This window comes from Triplophysa rosa, linkage group LG12 (genome assembly GCF_024868665.1).
Source record: "Triplophysa rosa linkage group LG12, Trosa_1v2, whole genome shotgun sequence".
In the NCBI taxonomy this organism is placed as follows: Eukaryota; Metazoa; Chordata; class Actinopteri; order Cypriniformes; family Nemacheilidae; genus Triplophysa; species Triplophysa rosa.
This window is the reverse complement of record NC_079901.1, coordinates 18,888,833-18,912,535: the sequence shown is the minus strand read 5'-3', so window position 1 is coordinate 18,912,535 and position 23,703 is coordinate 18,888,833. Positions and strand designations below refer to the sequence as shown.

At 39.9% G+C, this 23,703-nt stretch overlaps 1 protein-coding gene across 1 annotated transcript; it reads left to right on the top strand.

The window, feature by feature from the left end:
* Positions 1–352: 352 nt before the first annotated feature.
* On the top strand, positions 353–23,628 carry eea1 (early endosome antigen 1). The gene is made up of 29 exons (XM_057348165.1): positions 353–492; positions 2,557–2,631; positions 2,818–2,918; positions 3,157–3,211; positions 3,359–3,430; positions 3,535–3,571; positions 3,681–3,785; positions 4,507–4,628; positions 4,763–4,918; positions 6,858–6,974; positions 9,556–9,894; positions 10,308–10,457; positions 10,700–10,819; positions 10,909–11,112; positions 11,192–11,392; positions 11,491–11,604; positions 11,702–11,857; positions 12,019–12,158; positions 13,291–13,621; positions 13,832–13,933; positions 14,060–14,254; positions 17,751–17,933; positions 18,050–18,235; positions 18,377–18,508; positions 18,609–18,794; positions 18,960–19,198; positions 19,283–19,403; positions 19,698–19,796; positions 21,632–23,628. The coding sequence occupies exons 1-29, from the start codon at positions 469–471 to the stop codon at positions 21,752–21,754; spliced, it is 4,185 nt and encodes a 1,394-aa protein (XP_057204148.1). The 5' UTR covers positions 353–468; the 3' UTR covers positions 21,755–23,628.
* The last annotated feature ends 75 nt before the right edge of the window (positions 23,629–23,703 follow it).

Genomic DNA, 23,703 nt, shown 5'->3' with positions numbered 1-23,703 from the left:
ACATTCATTTATAAAAAAAAGTGTAATAGCTTTAAGAATTATCTATAATAACTCATCACGATGGACTTTGGATATTACTTAAAATACCTTATCACATACTAGCCGTTTCCAAGCATGCTCCCACCCCTTCACCAACCAAGTGCCGCTGCTCTGTGGTAGATGCGCTGCCCATTTTCCGACAAAGTCACGCCTTTGATCTAAACTCCCTTTCTACTATTGGTAGACACTCCTTACAGACAGCCTGCAATTGGACAGTTTGCCTACATTTGGTCCAACCACACTAAAGAATAGTTAGGTGAAGGGCGGGACAAGCCTGAAGACGGGTAGCTTTATTGGTAGTGTGTGTGTGCGCGTTGTGTGTGTGTTTCTGCAGGTGTCAACAACAAAATATTAGACTCACACGCTCATCAGGACAGAACCTGTAAGAGCTGCTTTCTCACAGTTTTAGACAGAAAAGGGGATTGCAGTATGTTTAGACGAATTTTACAGATGGTGAGTGAAACACTGTTGAAAAAGACATATATTCTCATTCAGTTGAATGTGATTGTAGCTTGACAGGCCTGACGCGAAGTGATGGCCTTGTGCAGGTGTGAAGATTCCTCAAAACGTATATTAGTTGGTCGTTTTTAAGGACAGTTACAAATTACGAGTGCCGATAACGTCTTTTTATTTTTCAGGAGTAGTAATCAGCGTTTACATGCATGTTGGCATGTATTTTGAGCTGTTAGCCGCTAGCGGGACATAGCTTAGCGAAATAACTAGTTTTATAGATGACTGCAAGCAATGGCAAACTGTAATGAACGTAAGTTAGTTTATTTTGCCTCTTGTTAAAGAGGTGTTCATTTGAAAAAGCTGATGTGATTGTATTGGACACCCTGTAGGCTTGCTGTGGTCTGGTATAGCACGTGACTCAGACGATTGTTTCCATCCAATGTCTAAGCTATCGGAAACGGGAGAGTTTGTCTGAAGTTTTCTGCTGCTGGTCATACAGTTTTTGCTTTTACATAGCAAATGGCATTCGTTGTCTGAGCTTGTCATTTCTCACGATCTTCTGCTAAATGTTACTTTAAGATATGAGCACCGTGATGTTATTAGGTCTTAGATCAGATTGTTGATATAGGTGTGGTGGAGAAGTGTGCTTTTGTAGTCGGCATGCAGAATCATGAAAGAATGGAAACATTCATTAAATTAGAAATGTTTACTTTTGTGTTGAGAACATATCCACTTGAGTCACGTTTAGTGTATTTGATTATCTCTTCTGAAAAATAACAGTACAGTTTCAAATGGTTTTCATTAAAAATACGAACCGTCACATTTAGTCAAAACCATTACAGAAAACTTTTATGTACAGTAGTGTGTGAGGGCTTATTCCAATAGGATTTGACCAGTATATTGTTGGTTCCCATCTCTCACATAACATCTCACCAGTAGAACCCAACACATCACCAGCAGAGACCATTATACAGTTTCCATTTTTTTTAATGCACTTCTGGTTCCCATTATAACCATTAAATCCAATAGAATTTCTGTGATGGTTTTTATTGTTGTTTTTTATGAGCCCGAGATCTGCCACCAAAACTAAAAGTTTATTTTCAGTCATTGTAATACCATGATAATATGGTTTTAGTTTTTGGACATTCACAATAGCAGTATTTTTATGGAATGCTGGTGAATTAGGATGTACTGTTTTCAACTATGCCTTAAACTGGGAACTGGGAACTACTGTCTTTCAGTTCTTCCATCAGATAACTTTGCACTGAAACAACAGTAAGATTTCTAGAAGATAAAGTACAGTACAATGATTTTATCCTTGGATCTATATGGTAGTTTAGAGTCTGTGATGCACAGATGTGGTAATAGTATGATAGGAACTTTATGCTCAAAATCAGCCATATCTAAATAAAAATAAAAATGTGAAGCAATGAATGCACAAAGTGACTGCTCAAAAACATATGTTACAAAAAGAACTAAAATAGGATTGCCTACCTAACACATCCACATATGGACATTTAACTAGGAAAAGATACTTTTAACCAGTCCAGATGTTGTTATTTGGTATCAATGTTATTCTCTTTCTACAGTAGAGCGGAAGCAAAGTGCAAGCTTGTTTTGGGGCTTATGGCTTTAAATGGATGATATCTTGTGGTCTGACACGCTGGTGTCTGCATTGTAGGCATAGTCTTTATGAAATGTCAAGGGTGTATCAATGTTACAAAGCAAAGGATTGTTTGGCATCAATCCGCTTTTTGTTGCCAGCATCAGCGTTTGCTCAGGAAAATGTTAATCGGCCTAGCTGCTGAGTATATACGCACTGTTTCAGCATCATGCGTGTCCTCGGATAAATGAGCCATGCCAAGAAGCAAACAACGCCATTCTTTGCCTTCACAGCTTGTGAATGAAATGCAGCAAGGAGGCCAAAGCAGCACTCGGACTGCCCACCAGACACCTGACCGGCTGTGCGAGAACTGAATAGTGTGATCGAATGAGTTTCATCACAGCTGACATGTTACACAACGCTTTTCTGACTCTTATTTCTCTTTCTGTTTGTGGAAACAGACTCCTGGGAAAGGAGGTTCCCAGAGCTCGGAGTCTGAGCAGCCGTCTGCCGATATGAATAACGAGTCTTCTGAGGTAACCTGAATTTAATTAAATGTTTAATCCCACTATGTTACTCCCTAAACCAAATTCTGCCTTAAATTAATGTTTTTATTTCCTAGAATTATATCAGTTTTCTAGAGAAAATAGAGCTTTTACACAAAGGAATTATTGTGCATTGTCCTTTCGATCTCATTGCGGTTTTAATTTGTTTGTCCACAGGGCTTCATTTGTCCTCAGTGTATGAAGTCACACAACTCCGCCGAAGAGCTCTTTAAACATTATGAGGTGTTTCATGAGCCCGGTGAATTCACTTCTGGCAGGTGGGGCTTCGGTATTAATCTGGGCTGTATATAATCATAATAATAACATGTCTTTTGGTTGACGTTGACAAGTCTCCAACCATGATCCATTCAGTTCTCAGTGAAACAACCTGGCCCCACCTCTGTGTTGTTGTATCTTACAATTTTTGTAGATTTTTAAAATGGTAATTTACCCTTGTAAAATGCTTTGAGTCTTCAAAAAACACCAGTATTAATACAGGCTGTGTGTCTTCTTCAGGGAGGATCCAACCCTTCTTCGACAGGAAGTCCAAGATTTACAAGCTTCATTGAAGGTATTATACCTTTGACTCCCACACTTTTTATCAACAATAGTATGCATGAAATGTGCGGTGGTTCTCATAACACGATTACTCAATGCTGTTATTTCCACAGGATTTGACTGCATCAAAATTTCATTACACTTTTCTTTGTGTTTTTAGGAAGAACGCTGGTTTTCTGGGGAATTAAAAAAAGAATTAGACAAAGTGCAAGGACAACTAGCGAGTAATAAAGTAAATTCTTTAAAATGTTCAAGAGTTGTCTACGTTTTTAATAAGTGGTGGTTTATTAATGCTGCTGTAGGAAGGTTTGCCTCATTCATGCGTTTTGCTTTTAGGGCTCACAGAGTGATGGTACCAGCATAGGAGATTCAGGTTGGTTGAGAGTAGTTCTAATTGCTTCTTTGAGTTAATATTTCCTTAAAATTTGAACATAAACATAACGGTGCGAGATGTGAGGTTTCAGGTTTTTTTTGCTTTTCAGAGCTTGAAATGAGGCTCAATGAGGCAGAAACTGAGAAGTTCAACATCAAACAGATGAAAGATATGTTTGAACAGAAAGCCGCCCAGCTCGCCACTGAGATAGTTGGTAAGATTTGCAGGAAAGTTCTTGCCTTTTTCATGAATATAGATTATAATTATATTTATTACAGTTATATATAAAACAGAGTATTTTAGAAAAGAAACCGAAACCCACACCCCATCTATTGGTAGAGCCAGTGTTGCTGTATTCGACTGGGTGTGATAAGCAAACAGAGCGGTATTATTGCCATAATGTTTGCACTTTACAGGAAATCATCCTTTAGAGTTTCAAAGCAACGTAAACAAACGTTACTGCGCATGCGTGCTTTTGTGGCCCGAACTTAACTTCCGGTACACATCTGCAAAGAATAGAGTCCCTATAGATGATTTCTGATAACAAGCTAAAGAAATAAGTCAATTACATTAGCTAGCAAGTTAAAAGTATGTCTAGCCAGTATTATTTTGGGTTACCAGTAGAAGAACCCTTACTTGGCTAAACCTAAATGCGACAAAGTTATACAACCCTTTCAACAAATTGCTTATTTATTCAAATTAATACATTAAAACTCAACAAATTGTTTATTTAAGACAGTTATTATACAATAAAATATAAATAAAATATAAATAGTTATATTATTCGCCACTAGCCAGACGGATCAACGAACACTCGGACAATTTGGGCCAGGCGCGTGCATCCGATGAAAAACCATTTATAAATGTGGTACTTAAAGTAGAAAAGAGAGAATACATTAAATCAATTTGAAATAAGCGTGCACTTGATTTCCCAGACATCAAATCACGTTACGACGAGGAAAAAAGCATGAGAGAAGCATTGGAGCAGAGGTTGACCAATCTCAACCAAGACCTGCAGAGAGAAAGACAGGAGAAGGAGAAATTGTCAGCAGAGCTGGTAACCTCACACTCATTGTTTTGTGATAATTAATGAGTTCATATTCTCTCAGCTGCTCATGCCAGTGTATCATCAACCTCATTCATCATCTGTCTCCCTCCGTCTAATCCTGTCTTTCTTTGGCTCTCCTCCAGCTCCAGAGGCCTGGGGTGGAGGATGTGGAAGTGTTGAAGAAAGAGCTGGTACAGGTGCAGACGCTCATGGACAACATGACGCGAGAGAGGGAGGAGGAGTCGGAGTGCCTCAAGAGCCAATACGAGCAGCTGCAGGCCAACTTTACTACCTCAGAGGTGAGGCACTGCCCCTAAAGTGGCTCAATCCTGTCGTGTCTACACTGTACGGCTCACGTAATGATAGGGGTTACAGTACCATGGCGATTTGCTTTATTGACATTCGGTCACTAAGATGTATATTCTGAAAATGTGAGTATTGATAGGACCCCGCACGTACAGCGATTCATGCCAGAATCAATAGCTCGTGAAGGCAGATAAAGGGAGGCATGGATCTGATTTTTGCCCCAATGATGTCACTTTGCCCACTAAAGCATGTTGGGAAGTTCTAACTGGCAAGATGTTTAAAAATACTATAGCTTAAAAATGAAATAAGGTGTTGGATGTTAACATCCGTAAGAGCGAGTTTTAAAGCCTTTGAGAGTCACACGGACTGTCCTTTCTAACAGATTCCTGAGATTAAATATTAACCCTCCAGCCTCCCACCTGCCTCTGAGTATTTCCTGTAAACACGCCTGTTTTCGCCTGCACTCCTGACCTAAAAGTGTTTGTCTTTATATGAAGGTCTTACCAAAGCAGAGCAGCTTTGGTTCGTAGAACATTACAAACAGGTCAATCGAGTGTGTTATGACCTTTTTTACATATTCTAGTTTGGTGACTTTCGTTGCTCGACATGATTCAAAGACTGCCATCTAGTGACTGTATACAGTATACCAAAAATACCTGGCAACACATTTTGGTGGGTTATTGCTTTAATATAACAGCAGCCACAGCAAAACAATAAAATAAGTTATTAATCATTTAAGTATTAGAGTAAGATTAAAGAAACCGTTCACTCAAAACGGTTTTGAAATTATCGTTTACTCACCCTCAAGTTGTTTCAAATCTGTATAAATGTCTTTGTTCTGATGAACACAGAAACCAAACAGTTATGGGACCCCATTGACTACCACAGTAGGAACATTTGCTTTATACATTTCTTTGTTCTGTTAAACACAAAAGAAGATATTTTGAAGAATGTAGGAAAACAAACACTTCTGGGGCACTTTTGACCACTATTGTTATTGTTCCTACTATGGTAGTCAGTGGTGGCCAAGAACTGTTTGGTTATAAGCATTCTTCCAAATATCTTTCTCTGTGTTCATCAGAACAATGAAATTTATACAGATTTGGGACAACTTGATGTTGAGTAAACGATTATGACAGAATTTAAATTTTTCTGTGAACTGTCCCTTTAAGTATTTTTCAGCATACAGTTATAATTTAGGACCCCATCAAAGTTATTTGCCCATGTATTGACCGCCTTGTTCATAGGCACTCTGTAATTTTTTTCAACCTGTAGGACCCAACCTATTAGCATTTATGTCTTTGTACTGTTTGTCCTTTTTCACTTCACTGGTCTATGTGCTTGTATGTGTCTCTCCCTCTTCCTGTCTGGTCTCTCACCCTTCATGCCTGCTTTACTTTCTCTTCGTAACTGGAGGGAAAACTTAACAATCCTCAATGCCTCAATGTCAATATTTTTTTTATGTCGCAATCTTAATGCCTTCTTTCTTTTCTTTCATTTTTCAAATTATTTTCACCATTTGTAGCTGTTGTGAAATTGAAATGAATTTGAGATGGATTTGTCCCCCCTTACTGTCGTTTTCTTTGCTTTTCATGTTTCTGTGTTTTTAAAGACATTAGGTTTATATGAGTTTGTCGACTCTTGTTGTTTTTGCTGTTTTATTCAGTTTTTGAGTGTTTAGACAGTGGATGCCATATTTGTCCTAGGTCATGTTTAATTCTTGGAGTCTATTAAAAGTTTGTGGAAGGATTAATTTAATATTAATAATTTAATATTTTGGCTGCTAGATGATTGATGTCTAAACAGAACGACTCCTTGCCTCTTCCTCACTGCCTCAATTTAATTTGCTTAAAATGGAATATGGTGAAATCTCTCACCAGGTGTATCACCTTGTCTGCTTGGCCTGCCTCACGCTTGTTTGTTTGGTTGCAGAAAACGATAGCTCAGCTAAAGGCAGAACTTGAAAAGGGACCTCAAGAGGCAGCAGTCTACACCCAGCAGATCCACCTATTACAGAGCAACCTGAACAACCTCCAGCAACAGACCCAGGTAACGCGTTCAGAGTGATGTTCACCAGCGCATGCAGATATATCGTGCTTTCAGTAACAAGGCACGTGCCTTGTATGCTGCTGTATATTTTAATGGCCAACTTTATGGCTTCGCTGAACGCACGCCAGCGCCTGCTATGTTAAGACCTGCCTGTCTCTGAACCCACCAAGTATTTCAAATAACTTCTAAATTTAAGCACTCTGTAGCGGCGTTTACAAGCTTTACCAGCTGCCCTTTCAGGAAAGGCCCAACACATGTTACGAGAAGGCTCTCTGCCGCGGCCCCCTCCTACCCGGTCCAAAGCGCCCGCGTCGACCTGTCACCACACCATGCGTTTTGATTGGCCATTAAAAAGTGTTGACACACTCATCACAGATGCTGTGTAATTAAAGCAGCAGGAGGCTGGTCTCGTGCCAGCTGCGATATTTACGGTGACAGACTGCCGCAGGTAATGACCCATAACTCTCTGGTCCGTTGTTGGAGTTGTCAGGATGGGATTAGGAGATCAGAGCCCAGAGGTGCATTGACTTCTGAAAAATGTGGACCACAGCAGATGATAAGTGAAATATGGACGATTAAGAGTCGTTAATAGAACTATTCCTGTCAGCCGTCCTGGGGGATAAATATAAGAGTTTCAAAGAAGATATATGTGACCCTAGATCACAAAACCAGTCTTAAGTAGCACAGGAACATTTTTAGTAAAAGACAAAAATACATTGTGTGGGTCAAAATTATCGATTTTTCTTTTATGCCAAAAATCATTAGGATATTAAGTAAAGATCATGTTCCATAAAGATATTTTGTAAATTTCCTACCTTAAATATATAAAAACTTTATTTTTGTGAGTGGATGGTCTGCCACAGTGCCCCTGATTAACAACTTCAAAGGCAATTTTCTCAATATTTTGATTTTTTTGCGCTCTCAGATTCCAGAGTTTTAAACAGTTGTATCTCTGCCAGATATTGTCCTATTCTAACAACTCATACATCTATAGAAAGTTTATGATTAAGATTATGTAAAAATCTCAATTTCGAAAAATTGACCCATAAAACTGGTTTTGTTGTCCAGGGTCACATATGGTCAAGAGGAGGTATGAGGAAGAGATGTGGACAATAATAATTACGGGGATCACAGTACATTGCGCAACTTAAAAATGAAAAAATGTCCCATCCGCATGATCTGCAACAGTGTAGAAAGATAACTGTAGCAATAACTGTTGAAAAACAGTGACTAAAATAGATGCGGTGACGTTGGGAACCGACTTGGTTCTCTAAGCTATTGTATTTCCAGCTATAGGCTTAGGTTTACACATACACAGTGAATGTCAAACACAATTTCAAAGAAATCCTCATTCATGCCATCAACCACCTGTTGTTTCAAACCAGCATACATTTTTTTCCACGAAACACAAAACGTTGCATTTGTGTTTATTTAAATATGGCATCTTAAAGGGAGAGTTCACCCAAAAATAAAAATTCTGCTGCATGTTGTTCTAAATATGTATATCATCTCTGAAACCGTGTATGTCCAAATTCACAGTTTTTCAGGAAATGGAAAAACCCTGTACTTTTAAAATGATTGACAAGCCTTTTTTTAATACTTTTTATTGGTTAGATATTTGCAAAACCCTGTGACAAACATAAAGGTTGACAAATAATAATGATTTATGGCAATAAATAAAAATCACAAACTATGGAGATACAAGGTTCGGAAGGACAACCGCAATATGACTCTTTGTTCTGTGAAACAATTAATATATAAATGAATATATTTTGTGTCTGTGAGTGTCAATATTGTTTAGTTTCCAGCGTTCTTCAAAATATCTTCTTTTGTGATAAGCAGAAGAAGGAAAGTCATACAGGTTTGGAATGACAGGAGGGTGAATACAATTCAAATTTTTCCCTTTAAGATGCCTCACACCAGGTTTGACTTCCAATGGCACATATGATGACAACACTAACAAATCTTAATGCAATAATTAAATCAAGAATAGTTTTATTTAAGGTACTTTGACAAATGGAAAATGTAAGGCAATGAAAGAAGACACTGTCAATGCATTAACAAATGAGTCTGGAGAGTGACTGCAGTGCACAAAGAGGATGAAAGAAAGGGGCTTTGTAATGGGAACACAGCTGTGCCCTGGACATTATGTTTAGAAGCAAAGCTCACTGTGTGATGTAGGTGCCCTCTTCATGTCACCACTGTGTGCTAGGCTCTGTGTCCTTATCACCCCGCCCTCTTTATAGCTGTCGCAGGGCAAAAGTCACAACACACTCTCTGGCATTCAAGGGCCTAACCCTACCCTCATAAAACAGTGCTCTCTTAAATGGTACTACATACTTTTACACAAAGAAGTTCAGAGGTCCCCGAGCTATCCCAAAATTCTCAGACAATTTCTCAGCATGCTATTTGGAGACTAAGCAGAGGTTATAATGCCGTTATGGGATGTTCTGTACAGTATGCAATAGGCTTGTCTGTAATACAAAAACATTTTGTAGGTCATCATAATACAACAATTAATGTCATTTAATTGAAGAAACTAAGCATCTATAAACTTAATAATCATTCTGCCACTCCTCAGCTTTTGTCAGAGAAGTTATCTCGGAAGGAGAAGGAGAGTCAGGAGCTTGAGGAGCATCTAGGTCAGGAGCAGACCTCTAAGAAGAGTCTTCAGGCCAGCCTTCACCAGAAGGATCTGGAGCTCCAGGAGAGTCAAGCCCGGGTGTCAGCTGGAGAGGCGACACTGAGCCGGGTTCAAGCCGAAGTGAATGAACGTGGGGAGGAGGCTGCTCGACTCAGGAGGGAACTCTGTGAGCTTGTGAAGAACCACCAGGAACTAAAGGCAGAGAAGAAACAACTCCAGCAGCAGAGGGAGGATAAGGAGAACCAGGGCTTACAGCAGCAAAGTGAGATCAGCCAGGTCAGATACTGTAGAATTTGTTTACACATCTACAGTATGTAATATCTATCCCTCTATTCATTAATTTACTTGTATACCCAACCACCAAACATAAAGAGATAATTCACCCCAAAATGAAAATTGTGTCAACATTTACTCACCCATTAGCCCATTAGTCATGTATACTTTCCATTCATCTCTATACCCAGGCAGCTACCCATTCGTCCATCCCTCCATCTATATACCCACTTTACATCCCGCCTAATAACATCCATTAATTTCTTTATCAATCGATCTGTGTCATCACACGTACGCAACATCCATCTTCCCACCCATCCATCCACATAGAGCATCTTTGAGGACCGTATCATTTAAAAGATATTTTATATGACACAACATTGATGTTGTTAGAGCCCCATGTTTGTGTCCTTCAGCTGCATGCCAAGCTGCTGGAGGCGGAACGTCAGCTGGGGGAGCTGCAGGGCCGGCTGAAAGAACAGAGGCAGCTGTCAGGAGAGAAACTCAAAGATCGAGAACAGCAGGTGGCAGACCTGCAGCTCAAATTGTCCCGTGTGGAGGAACAGGTAGGAAAGGCTTTATGTGAACTTAAAAATAGCACTGTAAGAATTTTACGACACTGCACGGGCAAACCAACGTACAACTTGGACCAGATGGACGCATTTGTGGAGACTACAAATAGTTATTAGTTTAATCAGCAGCATGTTTATTTGTATAGTGTATTGTTACCCTGATGGAATAATTATTACTGCGGTGAGCTTAAGTGTCTTGTTTTCACACTTAGCTGATGTTTTATTTGTGTGTGTAGTTGAAGGAGAGCTTTGCCAAGTCTACTGACCTACAGCATCAGCTGGACAAATCCAAACAACAGCACCAAGAACTTCAAACACTTCAACAGGGCACTAATGGAAAACTTAGAGAAGCACAGGTAGATATCACTGTTACATCTCGCTTCGGGATCAGAGAAACAAAATTCAAATCAGGTCAAAACTAACCTCATTTGACCCTCCTGTACAGAACGATCTGGAGCAGGTGTTGCGTCAGATCGGGGACAAGGACCAGAAGATACAAAATCTTGAGGCTCTGCTGCAGAAGAGCAAGGACAGCGTGAGCCAACTAGAAGCTGAGAGAGAGGATCTATGTGCCAAGATCCAGGCTGGAGAGGGAGAGGCAGCTGTGCTTAACCAACTCCAAGAAAAAAATCACTCTCTACAGGAACAGGTAAGGAGAACAACACACCTACGCCATCAGGATGTGCTACCATCTGTCGGAGATCTCGTTAAGTTAAGTGTCATTTCAGATGACGCAGTTGACCGACAAGCTCAAGAACCAATCGGAGAGCCACAAACAAGCTCAGGAGAACCTTCATGAGCAGGTGCAAGAGCAAAAGACCCACCTGCGTTCAGCACAAGACCGCTGCCAGAGTCTAGAGACCACCATCTCTGAACTTAACACTCAACTCACAGAGAGCAAAGAGAAGATCGCCCAGCTGGACACACAGGTAGAGCAAACATGTCACGTGCCAGTTGGTTTTGTGATTGTTACTTATGTTGGTTAATTTGATCTTGGTGTTGGATGTAAATGATGTTTGTCTCCTAGCTGAAAGCCAAGACCGAGATGCTGCTGTCTGCAGAAGCAGCAAAGAATGCTCAGCGTGCTGACTTGGAGAACCACCTGGAAACGTCCCAGAATGCATTGCAGGACAAGCAACAGGTATGTGTTGCCTGTAGAGGCAACGCACTAGAATGTGTTTTTGTTATTGATCTGTTGCAGGTAAACGCATCTGTGTTTTGATTGCGTGTTTATGCAGGAGTTGAGTAAAGTTCAGGCTCAGCTGGAGGAGCAGGGCTGCAGGCTGCAGGATAAACAGGAGCAGTGTTCTCAGCTGGAGAGCAGTCTGAAGGACAGCAGAGACAAACTACTGACTGCTGAGCAGAGGATAGAGACACTGGAGACCCAAGCCAAGGTCAGGATGAACTCTCTCCTCTCAATCACTGCTGTAGCTGTCTGCTTGCTTGTTATGGCTGCACACGTCTGCATTTTGAGAAGGTTTGATCCTGTGGAGAGGATTTGGTGCTTGTTGATGTGAATTTGAAGTAAATGTGTATGTGTATGTGGCTGTTACAGAAAGCAGAGGCTGAGTTAATGGAACTTCGCTCTGGGAAGGAACAGTCTCAGAAAGAGAAGCAGAAGCTGAAGAATCAGCTCAGTGAGCTGGAGTTGAAGACGAAGGAGTTCAACCGTCTGTTAGAGGCGGAGAAGCAGGGGTTGGTACTTTATATGGGAAAATGCTGAATTTGATTGCGTGATGCACAACATTTATTAAAGTTGCAATTTGTAACTTTGTTAAAGAGGTCGCGAATACATGTTTTTCTGTGTCTTTGGTGTGTTATAAGTTGCCCATGCATGTATTAGACATGTAAAATTGCAAAAAATTTAAGTGTCGGAACAAAAGATGCTATCTATCTAAAAGCGAATGCTCACCCAGACCTGCCTGAAACGTCTTGTGTAACCACACCCCCACAAATCTACGTCAGTTTGTGGTATGAGTTGACTAAGACCGCCCAAATGTATACGCAAGTAAGGTGGGCGTACCTGTCAGTACAATTGCTTTGGAACCTGATGTTCCAAATATGGTAAGATGCGTTACATTTCCGTCACACGCTTGCAGTATTCGACCAATCACTACGCACTGGTTAACTGGCCAATCATAGCACACCTTGTTTTTCAGAGTGATGAGCTTTGTAAAAAAATCTGCAGGTTTCAGAGAGGCGTGGCAAAGTGGAGATACAAACATGCACGGTATGTGGAAAATACTGCGTTTTTGAACCTTAAATCGTGTATACACATTGCATTGCATCTAAAACAAATGATAATATTCGTTTTAGCCGTGTCATATGACCCCTTTAAAAATAAACAAAAAACTGTTATTGAGCAAATACATAATAAATTCTGTGTTTTCGGTTTTAACCCTTTAATTCTTACCCCAGTTTGCAATGGTAAGATAAGTACTTAAAGTAACTTCATGCATGCCAGGCCAGCGGATGGCGATGTTGTGCTGTAAAGAAACACTACGTTTACACAGAGACGATAATGCCGTAGTTTTCAAAAACTTGCACTTTGAGACCCGTTTTCAAAGGTTTGTGTTTTCAGTCCCCCAAAACGCATAAAAAGTTTTCTGTTGTTAGTTGAAAACGGTCACGTGTAAAGGGCCTGATAGAGACAAAACTTACAGACTGCAGCTTTTGACACACAAAAAACTATAGTATATATATATATAGGTGGCCTCAAAACTAGACTTAACCTTAATTTTTAAGTCATCGATTATATTTGGATTGATGTGTAAGCTAAAACGTAGAGACCATTCCTATGACAGGTCTGTCTGTATTTCTGCCTCAGAGCTGCCAGCCATCAAGGAGAGTTGCAGAAGAAAACCTCAGCTCTTTCTGAAACAAGACAACAGCTGGAGAAGGCGGAGAAAACGTGTGGGACCCTGCAGGCCAGCCTAGATAAGCTATCTCAGGAGGGTCAGACACGGCAGGCAGAACTGGACAGGAAAGTGCAGGGTCTGAGCACGGAGCTCCAGAAGACCCGGGAGGAGAAGGAGGCTTTGGTTAAAGAGATGGCTACGGTTAAGGAGGCTCTGAGCACAGCTTCAAAAGCTTTGAAAGAAAGCCAGATTCAGCTGGAGAAAGAGAAGAAGAACAGCAAAGCAGCTCTGGAGGAGAAGGTGAGTGCCATGAGTTTGGAAGTTGATCAGTGTTACTAAGATGGATACATTGAATCCAAAATGTATCTGAATGCTTATGTATTAATAAAAATGTATGGATGTCATAGATGGAGAGTGACATTTTATATTATGCTGTTTGTTTTATTTTAAACATCTTTGTTTGTCAGATTTGGAGTTTTTTTCTAATTAGCCACATTGTCATATATTTAGGAAAAGTCCCATCTGAAAGCACAGCAACAACTTCAGAAAAACGTCGAGACCACTTCAAAGGAGCTCAGTGAGGTCAAAGGTCAACTAGAGAAATTGAAAGAGGTAAGAATGTGGAACACAGCATTGTGTACGACCTTCGTGTAACCCCCATACGATACTGTCACCGCTTTGTGTGTTCAATGAATTGTGATTCATCGCAGTCATAAAGTTCTTGTTGAAATGCTGTAGGCAGAGAAGGGCCTGCAGTCTCAGCTGAGCGCACTGAACGGCCAACTGAAACAGTCTCAAGAGACACTGAAAGAAAAGGAGAAGAGCACACAGCAGCTTCAGGCACAGCTGAAGACCACCCAGGGCTCCTTTAGCCAGGAAGTGCAGAAGCTTGAGGTACAAGTGTCCGAGATGCAGGCTAACCTCAATAAAAAGGTAAGAGCTATTACATTACACACTTAAAGATAAGACTTGTACGAACTGTTGGAATTGTCACTCGTATATTTATTTCCAGTACACAATGAATTGAAAATCACAGTCTAAAACTCAATTCACTTTAATTCAGTCAATCAATTTTTCATTAAAGCTGCAACTTGCTTAAAATCAGTGTTTAGAACCAATAGCTTATAATAATGATTTATAAACTAGATAGTAAAGTTCGAGTACAAACTTTATGTTGGCTTGACAAAGCCTGTCCTGAAGAGTTTGAAATAGTTTGAAAGATTTTTTCGTTACATGATGGAAAAAATACTGTCACCCCAGTGTGTAAAAACCATGCTTAGTATGTTGTTAGCATGATTAGCATGTTTGCTAGCATGAGTAGCATGTTTGCTAACATGTTAACATGTTTGCTAGCATGATGTTAACACGATAAGCATGTTTGCTAGCCTGATGCTAATGCGATTAGCATGTTTGCTAGCCTGATGGTACCGCGATTAGCATGTTGCTACCATGATGCTTAAGCGACTATCATGTTTGCTAGCCTGATGTTAACGCGATTAGCATGTTGCTAGCATGATGTTTAAGCGACTAGCATGATGCTTAAGCGATTAGCATGTTGCTAACTTGATGCTAACGTGATTAGCATGAAGCTAAACTGTAAGCATGTTAACTAGCATGATGTTAACACGATTAGCATGTTTGTTAGCATAATTAGCATGTTGCTAGTATGATACTAGAAAGAAGTGAAACGAACCAACCCCCATGTCTGTACAATGTTCTGATACAGAGATATAGGTATTGCTAAACGGTTGCTGAGCTAACCTGTTTGGTTGCTATGGGCGTGGCTTGTTGAATGCCAATTGATGATGTTCTAAGCTATGAGTGAAATGAACCAACTCCTGTGTCTGTACAATGTTCTGTTGAAGAGATATAAGTATTGCTAAATGGTTGTTTGGCTAACCTGTTTGATTGCTATGGGCGTGGGTTAGCATCTGCCAATTGATGATGTTCCAAGCCACAAGTAAAATGAACCAACCCCCATGTCTCTACGATGTTCTGAAGCAGAGGTATATGTCTTGTTAAACGGTTGCTAAGTTAAGATGTTTTGTTGCTATGGGCGTGGCTTCATTGCTTAATGAAGTTCCTGGGATACTGATTGGTTGCAAGGAGTCAAATGAGCCCATCCTCTTGTCTCTACGACACGTTCTTTTATAATGGGAGTCTATGGGATCGGTTGCTAGGTTGCTGTAAATGGTTGCTATGGGCGTGGCTTAATAGCTTCATGTTGATCATGTGACACTGATTGGTTGCCTGAGTAAAACGAGCCCACCGCCTTGTCTCTACGACACTGTGTTGCAAAGATATCCACATGGACTTTTTATAATGGGGAGTCTATGGGATCGGTTGCTAGGTTGCTGTAAATGGTTGCTATATGCGTGGCTTAACAGCTTCATGATGATCATGTCACACTGATTGGTAGCCTGAGTAAAATGAGCCCACCCCCTTGTCTCTATGTGGTTGTACTGCTAAGATATTCAACACGGGACGTTTTACGCCTTATATGGGCATGCTTCCTGTGATTGGGAAATTTTGGGAGGCTCTTACACCCCAGGGGTACAACTTACACCCCATTGTGAGTGATGTTCTTACAGAGCCTGATAGCCTCTTCAAATCGTGTATTATTTTCATGTTTCTACGATATCCTCGCTCGGAGCTACGCCCCGTCAAAGTTGGGCGCAATGTTAAGTCAATGGGATTTTTCAGGTTTTTATTCGCCCCCTATCGCACCCCCTCCACCCGATCGCTTCCAAAAGTCATCACACACCATTCCGCAATGGGCCGCTCGATTTGATGTAGTCATTCATGGGTCCAAAGCAAAAAAATAACGCGTGAATATATAGGTATCTAGGTTTTGAATGGGAGTCTATGGGCGCCATTATAAGTATACAGAAATTTTGGGAGGCTCTCACACCCCAGGGGTGCAACTGACACCCCATTGTGAGTGATGTTCTTATAGAGCCTGATAACCCCTTCAAATCGTGTATTTTTTCATGTTTCTACGATATCCTCACTTGGAGCTACGATCCCTCAAAGTTGGGCGCAATGTTAAGTCAGTGGGTTTTTTCGGGTGGTTTTTCGCCCCCCATCGCACCCCCCCCCCCACCCGATCGCTTATAAAAGTCATAGCACACCATTCCCGAATAGGCCCGTCGATTTGATGTATTCATTCATGGGTCTACGTCAAAAGCTGCGGGACAAGTAACGTGCCAAACTTTTGGCAGAACAAGAATAATTATAAGAAGTATGTATGTTCGAATAACAATAGTTATGCTTTTTCAAAGCATCACTAATAAGTATGTTCGAATAGTAATAGTGAGCTTTTTTCAAAAGCATCACTAATAAGTATAAGGCAATAATAATGACCTTAAACCCATATATGGATAGGTTTGTAAAATAACCTGCAACTTCATGTTTCAAACAGAGATGGCAATAGAGAGCTAAAGATTTTCAAATGCAGCGTCAAATTTGTTATTAATTTTGTGACCTTCTCCTCTGTTGGACATCAACAGCTCAAGTTTTGATGCTAAAAAGAATAAATGAAACAGGTATTCGTCTTGACACAGAGGATTTTCTTTTTGCTTGAACCAGCTCTTCAGTTTATATGGAAACCTGTATTTCAGTCCAAAGAACGCAAACAAAACATGCCACAGTTTACTGAAAATAGCAGGACAGTCATACATCTTTGGTCACTATATTTATTTACTGAAAATAATGTGAAACGTGTTCAACTGTTGGTTTTCATGTTTATAGGTATTTGTATTATATGATATAAGGACAACAACAGGAAAAAGTGCATTTTATTCTGAATATCATCATTGCAGTTGCGATATTGAACAGTTGAATAAACAAGAACTTAATATTGAGTGGCATACATTTATTTCCAACACTATTGATTGTAGAAACATTAATGTTAAGGAATAAAAAAAGTAATAAACAAAAAGGAGAAAAAAATATGTTCAGTGACATGTATTCTTTGGGGAAAGTTGACATTTGGCCAAAATGTCAATAGATGTTGCAAATATCTATAATAAATGTTGTTCGTATAGTTAAAACATGATATTGTAATAGCCTACTCACAATAATACTTAATTGTTATTTGTTGCATAATTAGAACACATTTTACCATGTTTTACAACCTGGCACAATATGACTGAGATGTTTAGTGAGACATGGCACAATAGTTTTCAGTATATGAAAATGCTTCCTATTCTTTAGGCACTCCACTTCTATAAACACATTCCTATTATTCTTACACTTCTATAAAACTTCCTCTTATTAACTCTTAACATATTGTTCTGTTGAATTGTTATTGTGACCAAACTTCTCCAAAGATAAGAAACTGAACTCTGACTGAACTTAACTGAATAGTTAGTCAGAGAGCAAACTTGCAATGCTACCCGTCTCATTTTCTCACTGATGTGTGTTTCAGGCCGAGGAGGAGGCCAAGCTCAAAGAGCAAGTGGCAGCGTTGTCTAAAGATCTTAATTCAGAAAAGAATCGCTGTGCGGAGCTGCAGAAAACTAGCGACAGCACCGCAGAGCGTCTCGCTGCGCTTCAGTCCGATTACTACGGCAAGGAGTCTGAGCTCTCTGCTGTACGCCAGGACCTCAAGGTGTGTGTTTGTGTACCATGTGTGTACACTTCCCTTCAACTATAACAAGATAACGCATCTTTATGTGTAGTATATATTATTTATTATTATCTGGTCGTGTTGTATTTGTAATGTAGGTGTGTGAGGAGAAGCTGGTTTTATCTCAGGAGGAGCTGGTGTCCAACAGAAACCAGCTAAGTTCTCTCGAAGCCCAGATCAAGGAACTAAAGACGGGCCATGCAGCGCTAGAGAAACACCTCAGCAAGAGAGATGATAAAATCAAGACACAGGTGGAGGCTCTTCAGAAGCTCCAGAAACAGCAGGTAAACTCTGCAGCTTTGGTCACATGGTGACAGCCACAATATACATTTTGATTCTAATTTCTTCGTTTTAATTTGCTTTTCATTGCACATTTATGAGAATAAAATGAAGGTAGTGAGTTATCTGTGTTGTGTGTCTCGCAGGAGGCAACTGAAGAGCAGCTGAAGAAGGAGAAAGTTCAGCGTGAAGAACTGAGAGAGTGTCAGAGCGCTCTGGAAAAGGACAAGAACAAGCTGAGCGCTGATCTCAAAGCACTGGCAGAGAAGAATGAGAAGGTCAGGATAATGAACTTTGACCCCTCATCTATTGGATCTTTTTCCATTCTCGAGTAAGATAGAGTGGAGTGATAAGTGAGAAAAATGTTTGTGTGTGCAGGAGCTGAAGGATCTTCAGGCTGCCAAGCAGCTGTTGATCCAGCAGAAGGTGGAAGTTCAGGGGAAGGTGGAGGCAGCTCAGGCATCACTGGAGCAGGAGCAGAGAGATCACCAGAAGACCAGAGACTCCATCAAACACGCACAACAGCAGCTCAAAGCTGAGACTGACAAACTACAGAAGCAACTGGTACTGATGATCTCCACAATAAGATACCAATGGTTTAGGTTACTTTGTGAAATGATTGGTTGTTATTCTTACAGGTCATAATAAAGATGATATAAATTACGATGTCATTTGGAAACATTTAATGTCAATTTATTTATGTAAATACAAACACAATTATAACCTTAGGCGTTGGAGGTAAAGGCTAAAGAGGAGGTGGTGAGACAGAGGGAGGAGGAGGAGGTGAAGATGTCCATGCAGGTGTCGGCACTAAACGAGAATGTGGCCACGCTGAAGAGGGAGGTGCAGAGCAGCCAGAGGCGGGTGGGCGAACTTGAGAAACAGACGGACGAACTGAGGGGAGAGATCGCTGTGCTGGAGGCCACCGTCCAGAACAATCAGGACGAGAGACGTGCGCTTCTGGAGAGGTTTGATCCATCTAGACATATTTTGGCCTAAATAGTCATCATGACCGTGGGTTTTGTCAACTTTTATTGTTGATTTTTTTCCAGATGCGTCAAGGGGGAAGGTGAGATGGAGAAGCTTCAGGCCAAGTTTCTGGAGATGCGCAGGAAGTTGGACGACACCACGGCTGCCATGCAGGAGCTTGGCCGTGAGAACCAGTCTTTACAGGTCAGATGCCTGCACCAGTCGCAGCTCAGCTTTTAAAGAGACGGTAACCCAGAAAATGTAATCACCCTTTTGTTGTTTCAAACCAGCCCCTTGGTTTTTTGGGTTTATGTAAGAAAGTCAAATGGGATTGGAGCATTATGAGGGTGAATACATTTTTTTGGATTAGGTGTCCCCTGATTTTACACATTAAATAGGAAATTTATTTGAATTCAGTTTTGTTCTTGATCACGGTCTCCTCACATAAAGGGAAACTCATGCTGTCATTTTCATTGCGGCTGTGATTTCCTCATGCAGATAAAACAGTCACAGTCTCTCACGCGGAAGTGGGCAGAGGATCATGAAGTACAGAATTGTATGGCCTGTGGGAAAGGCTTCTCTGTCACTGTCAGAAAGGTGTGCAACCCACACACTCACACACACCCTTATTTACTGAAGCAGTTGGTTCAGATGGATCAAAGTATGAGATCAATACAATGTTAATGATCTATCCCATTTATCTATGCTCCCCTGTTTAAAGGGCTGGTTTGACAGTACATCAAAGTGGGTACCACTCACATAAACTTTTATTTGATGTTCTCAGAAAGTCACGGAGTAATAGAGTGCTCTGACACACACTATAACATAAATCACATGTATATACATATATATACATATACTGTGTATATATATATACTGTACAGTTGGGGACAAAAATATTAGTTTCTCCTTTTGATCTTTTATTTTAAAAAAATCACAAAAATCCAATGTTTCGAATCATTGAAGTAAAACAATTTAAAGTAGGGGGAAATCACATTATGAAATAAATGTTTTTCTCTAATACACACTGGCCACAATTATTAGCCCCCCTTCATTTAATTTGTTTTGCTACCTTCATTTGCAAGAAAAACAGATCTGAGTCTTCTCTTATAATGTCCGATGAGGTTGAAGAATACATGACAAGTGATCTTAGACTATTCCTCCATACAGAATTTCTCCAGTTCCTTCAAATGTTGGTGCTGCCTCTTCTTCAGTTCATCCCACTCATTTTCTATAGTGTTCAGGTCAGGGAATTGGAACGGCTGTGGCAGGATCTGGATTTTTTTGTTGATTTGGATGTTTGTTTTGAACTAATGTGCTGATGGAAGATCTAACCGCGACCCATTGTAAGATTTCTAGCAGAGCAAGTCAGTTTTTGATTTTTTTATCTGTTGGTATTTCATATAATAATCCATGATGCCATGTATCTGAACAAGATGTACAGAACCTCTGGTATAAAATTAGGTTTATTTATATTATTTTTTATTGTTTTAACTATTTCCTTAAAGCTTCTTTCTATTTTGTGTAGCTCAATTTTTTTTGTTGCCCATCATATATTACTATATTCTTTGGTTTTACCCATTGTGATCAGTGATTAAGGGGGCTTTGTGTTACTTAATATTTATTCTCCTGTGAAACAAGAAGTCATGACTGGACAACATCATGTTTCTAGTCACCTTGGTGTGCTAAGAAAATGTAAAAATCAAAGAAAATATACTTGAGAGATGTTAATTCGAGAGAGGGCTAATAATTGTGGCCTGAGTGTATTACAGAAAAATATTTCTTTTATAATGTGATTTTTTTCCCCCACTTTCAATTGTTTTATTTCAATGAAACATTGGGTTTTTGTGATTTTTTTTAAATAGAAAAGTATGTTTTCTGTGATTAATCACAGAAAAAAATGTGTTCTTAATCAGATACATTTTTTGAATCGATTGACAGCACAAATATATATACAGTATATATACCTCCTAGTAAATGAAGCATACATATTTGTTGATCCATTCTTGTGGTATTTTTGAACAGGGAAGCATAGATAAATGTTTGGTAGTCATTCTCCTGGGCTCCGTCTTTATAAACTTTGCATGTGTGTGTAATTTTTCCCACTCAAGGTTGAGCATCAGTTTATACTCCAAATACTCCAGAGCAACATGTACAGTATACATCACTTATAATGCATCTTTAACAAAAAAAAATGGAATGAACCACAAGATCAGTTGTCCAAAGTTGGACATCACTTTTGGCCACTACTGTATGTGTTAATCTATGTCTTTTTATAGTTGATGCAAAATTCTGTTCTGAAATATATCCAAAGGAAAAATACAGAATCAGGCTGAATTGAAATTTTTGTATACAAATGTATACAATTTTGTCAGTAGGTCCTAGCTTAAGCAGACAACTGATTTTAAAGCCTCGCTTTCTCTTTTTCTCAGCACCACTGTCGACACTGCGGCAACATCTTCTGCGCGGAGTGCTCTTTACGCAACGCCCTGACGCCCTCTTCCAAAAAGCCTGTCCGAGTGTGTGATACTTGCTTTGACGAATTGCAGGGCTGACGGCTTTCCCATCATGACCTCTCCCCAGGACGGATGAGCACGCGTGATGGGAGAGGCCGGCTGAGGTCGGGGTGAGGGCCGGACACAGGGACTGCAGGGGCCACTGACAAACAGCGTGCTTTCAGCTGCTGCAGTGCCCACTTTATCCCACCAATCAGATGGAGGGAACACTAAACTAGACCGACCAGAGAGCCTGTCCTTATCTGTACAGTGCCTTTGCCACTTACGCGGCCCCTTTCAAACCCAGAGGGATCAAAAGGGAGGGGTTGGATCGGTTTTGATGTTGTGTATAATTTGTTATGTATGAATAACAGATGGAGGTTCTGTCAGGTCTTTAGTACTGAATGTGTTTGGCACTCAAAATTAAAGTTTTACACTAATGTAGTTTTTTAAACGTTGAAAGAAATAGTGTTGAATGGGCGGTGATGAAATGCCATTGGCGGATCAAACATCTGTTCTAAGAGCTTGTATTTTTGGCTGAGAGTATCTGAATAGAACCAAAGCTGGCTACCAGATCCTTTGATATATCATTATTTGTAAAGTAAATGTACACAGGCACATGCGTATGTGAACAATTCATGTGTAATATTCATATTTTGGAGCTGTAACATTTGTCACTCATTGTGGGCATGTTGCACATTTGATATGTGACTCTAATGTACATGCTGTGTTGTATGTTTAATGTATGTTTAAAACACAACACTTGGTGTTTGTTTTGCATTCATCATCACCAACAGAAGTTTTTTAGTTAGTTTTTTAATGGTTTATGCAGACTTGTGTGGCATACTGTTTCTTGATTTATTATTTTCTACAATTATTTGTACCTGTTGGATGCATGTGCTCTGCTTTTAAGCAATGTGTGCCAACGAATTGAAAATGAATGCCGGCTGCTACTGATGTCTGCTGAGCAGTTTCCCTCATTTACAGCTTCTACTGTACGAACGTTTCACACAACACACCTACAGATCCTGAAAATGATGGAGCTACACTGTCGCAGGCAGGTTGCACTTTGCCAACCAACCTTTCAGAATGCAGTGCAAATGAGTGGAGTGTAATACTAACTGCTGTAAAGCGAGCTTCGCTTTTTGTGGTTTGCCAAATAGGCACGTTCTGATGTTTTTTCTGTACAGGCAATGCTTAAAAGGATAGTTCACCCAAAATTAAAAATACTGAAGAAATTATTTCATCATTTACTCACACTCATGTTATTCCAAACCTGTATGACATATTTAGGAACACAAAAGAGGACATTGGTAACCAGAAAAGATTGGACCCCATTGACTTTAATTGTGTAAACACAAAGCCACAGGCATTTCTCAAAAATTCTTTATGTACATAGTCATGTACAGGTTTAAATCGAGATGAGGGTTAATGAATCATTTTAAGTTTTGGCTGTGAACTACCCCTTTAGATTTTCTTTCAGTGTGATTGTGAGGTATTGCCGTGTCTCAGGATGTTATGAGCTATAAACGGTGCTTTATAACCAGCTCAGTCATGTCACATGATTTAAGCACCTGTGACGTTAAACATGTAATAGTGAAAATGCCCTTTAACTTGATTTTTAATGAAATGTTTTCTCCAGTCGACATTAGCACAAAGCATATCACAGATGCCACTTAGTGCCATTTAACTGAAGCCCTCACTACATTCAGAATGTTAGATGTGCTCATAACGGGAAATAAAAAGAGTAAAGTAAGACTCAAAACAACAACCTTCCAGTCTTGAGTAAATATTAAAATAAGAAATGACCTTTATGCCACTGTACTTCATTTGTTAAAGGCATATCTGCTTATAGCATAGCTTATATCTATGGCAAAAATTTATTCGTGAACGCATGATTGAGAATGTTACTGTCCAATACAGTTCTCCATCTGTTCCAAGTGTCTCAAATCTATAATGTTGACTTTTTACCCCACAACATGTAGGTTCTGAAATTTCACCCTGCCATT

Excerpts from the sequence above, each read along its gene's own strand:
- eea1 (XM_057348165.1), top strand. The coding sequence starts at position 469 with ATGTTTAGACGAATTTTACAGATG. Across the intron at positions 10,458-10,699 it reads TGTCCCGTGTGGAGGAACAG|TTGAAGGAGAGCTTTGCCAA; the intron begins GTAGGAAAGGCT and ends TTGTGTGTGTAG. Across the intron at positions 13,934-14,059 it reads AACTAGAGAAATTGAAAGAG|GCAGAGAAGGGCCTGCAGTC; the intron begins GTAAGAATGTGG and ends GAAATGCTGTAG.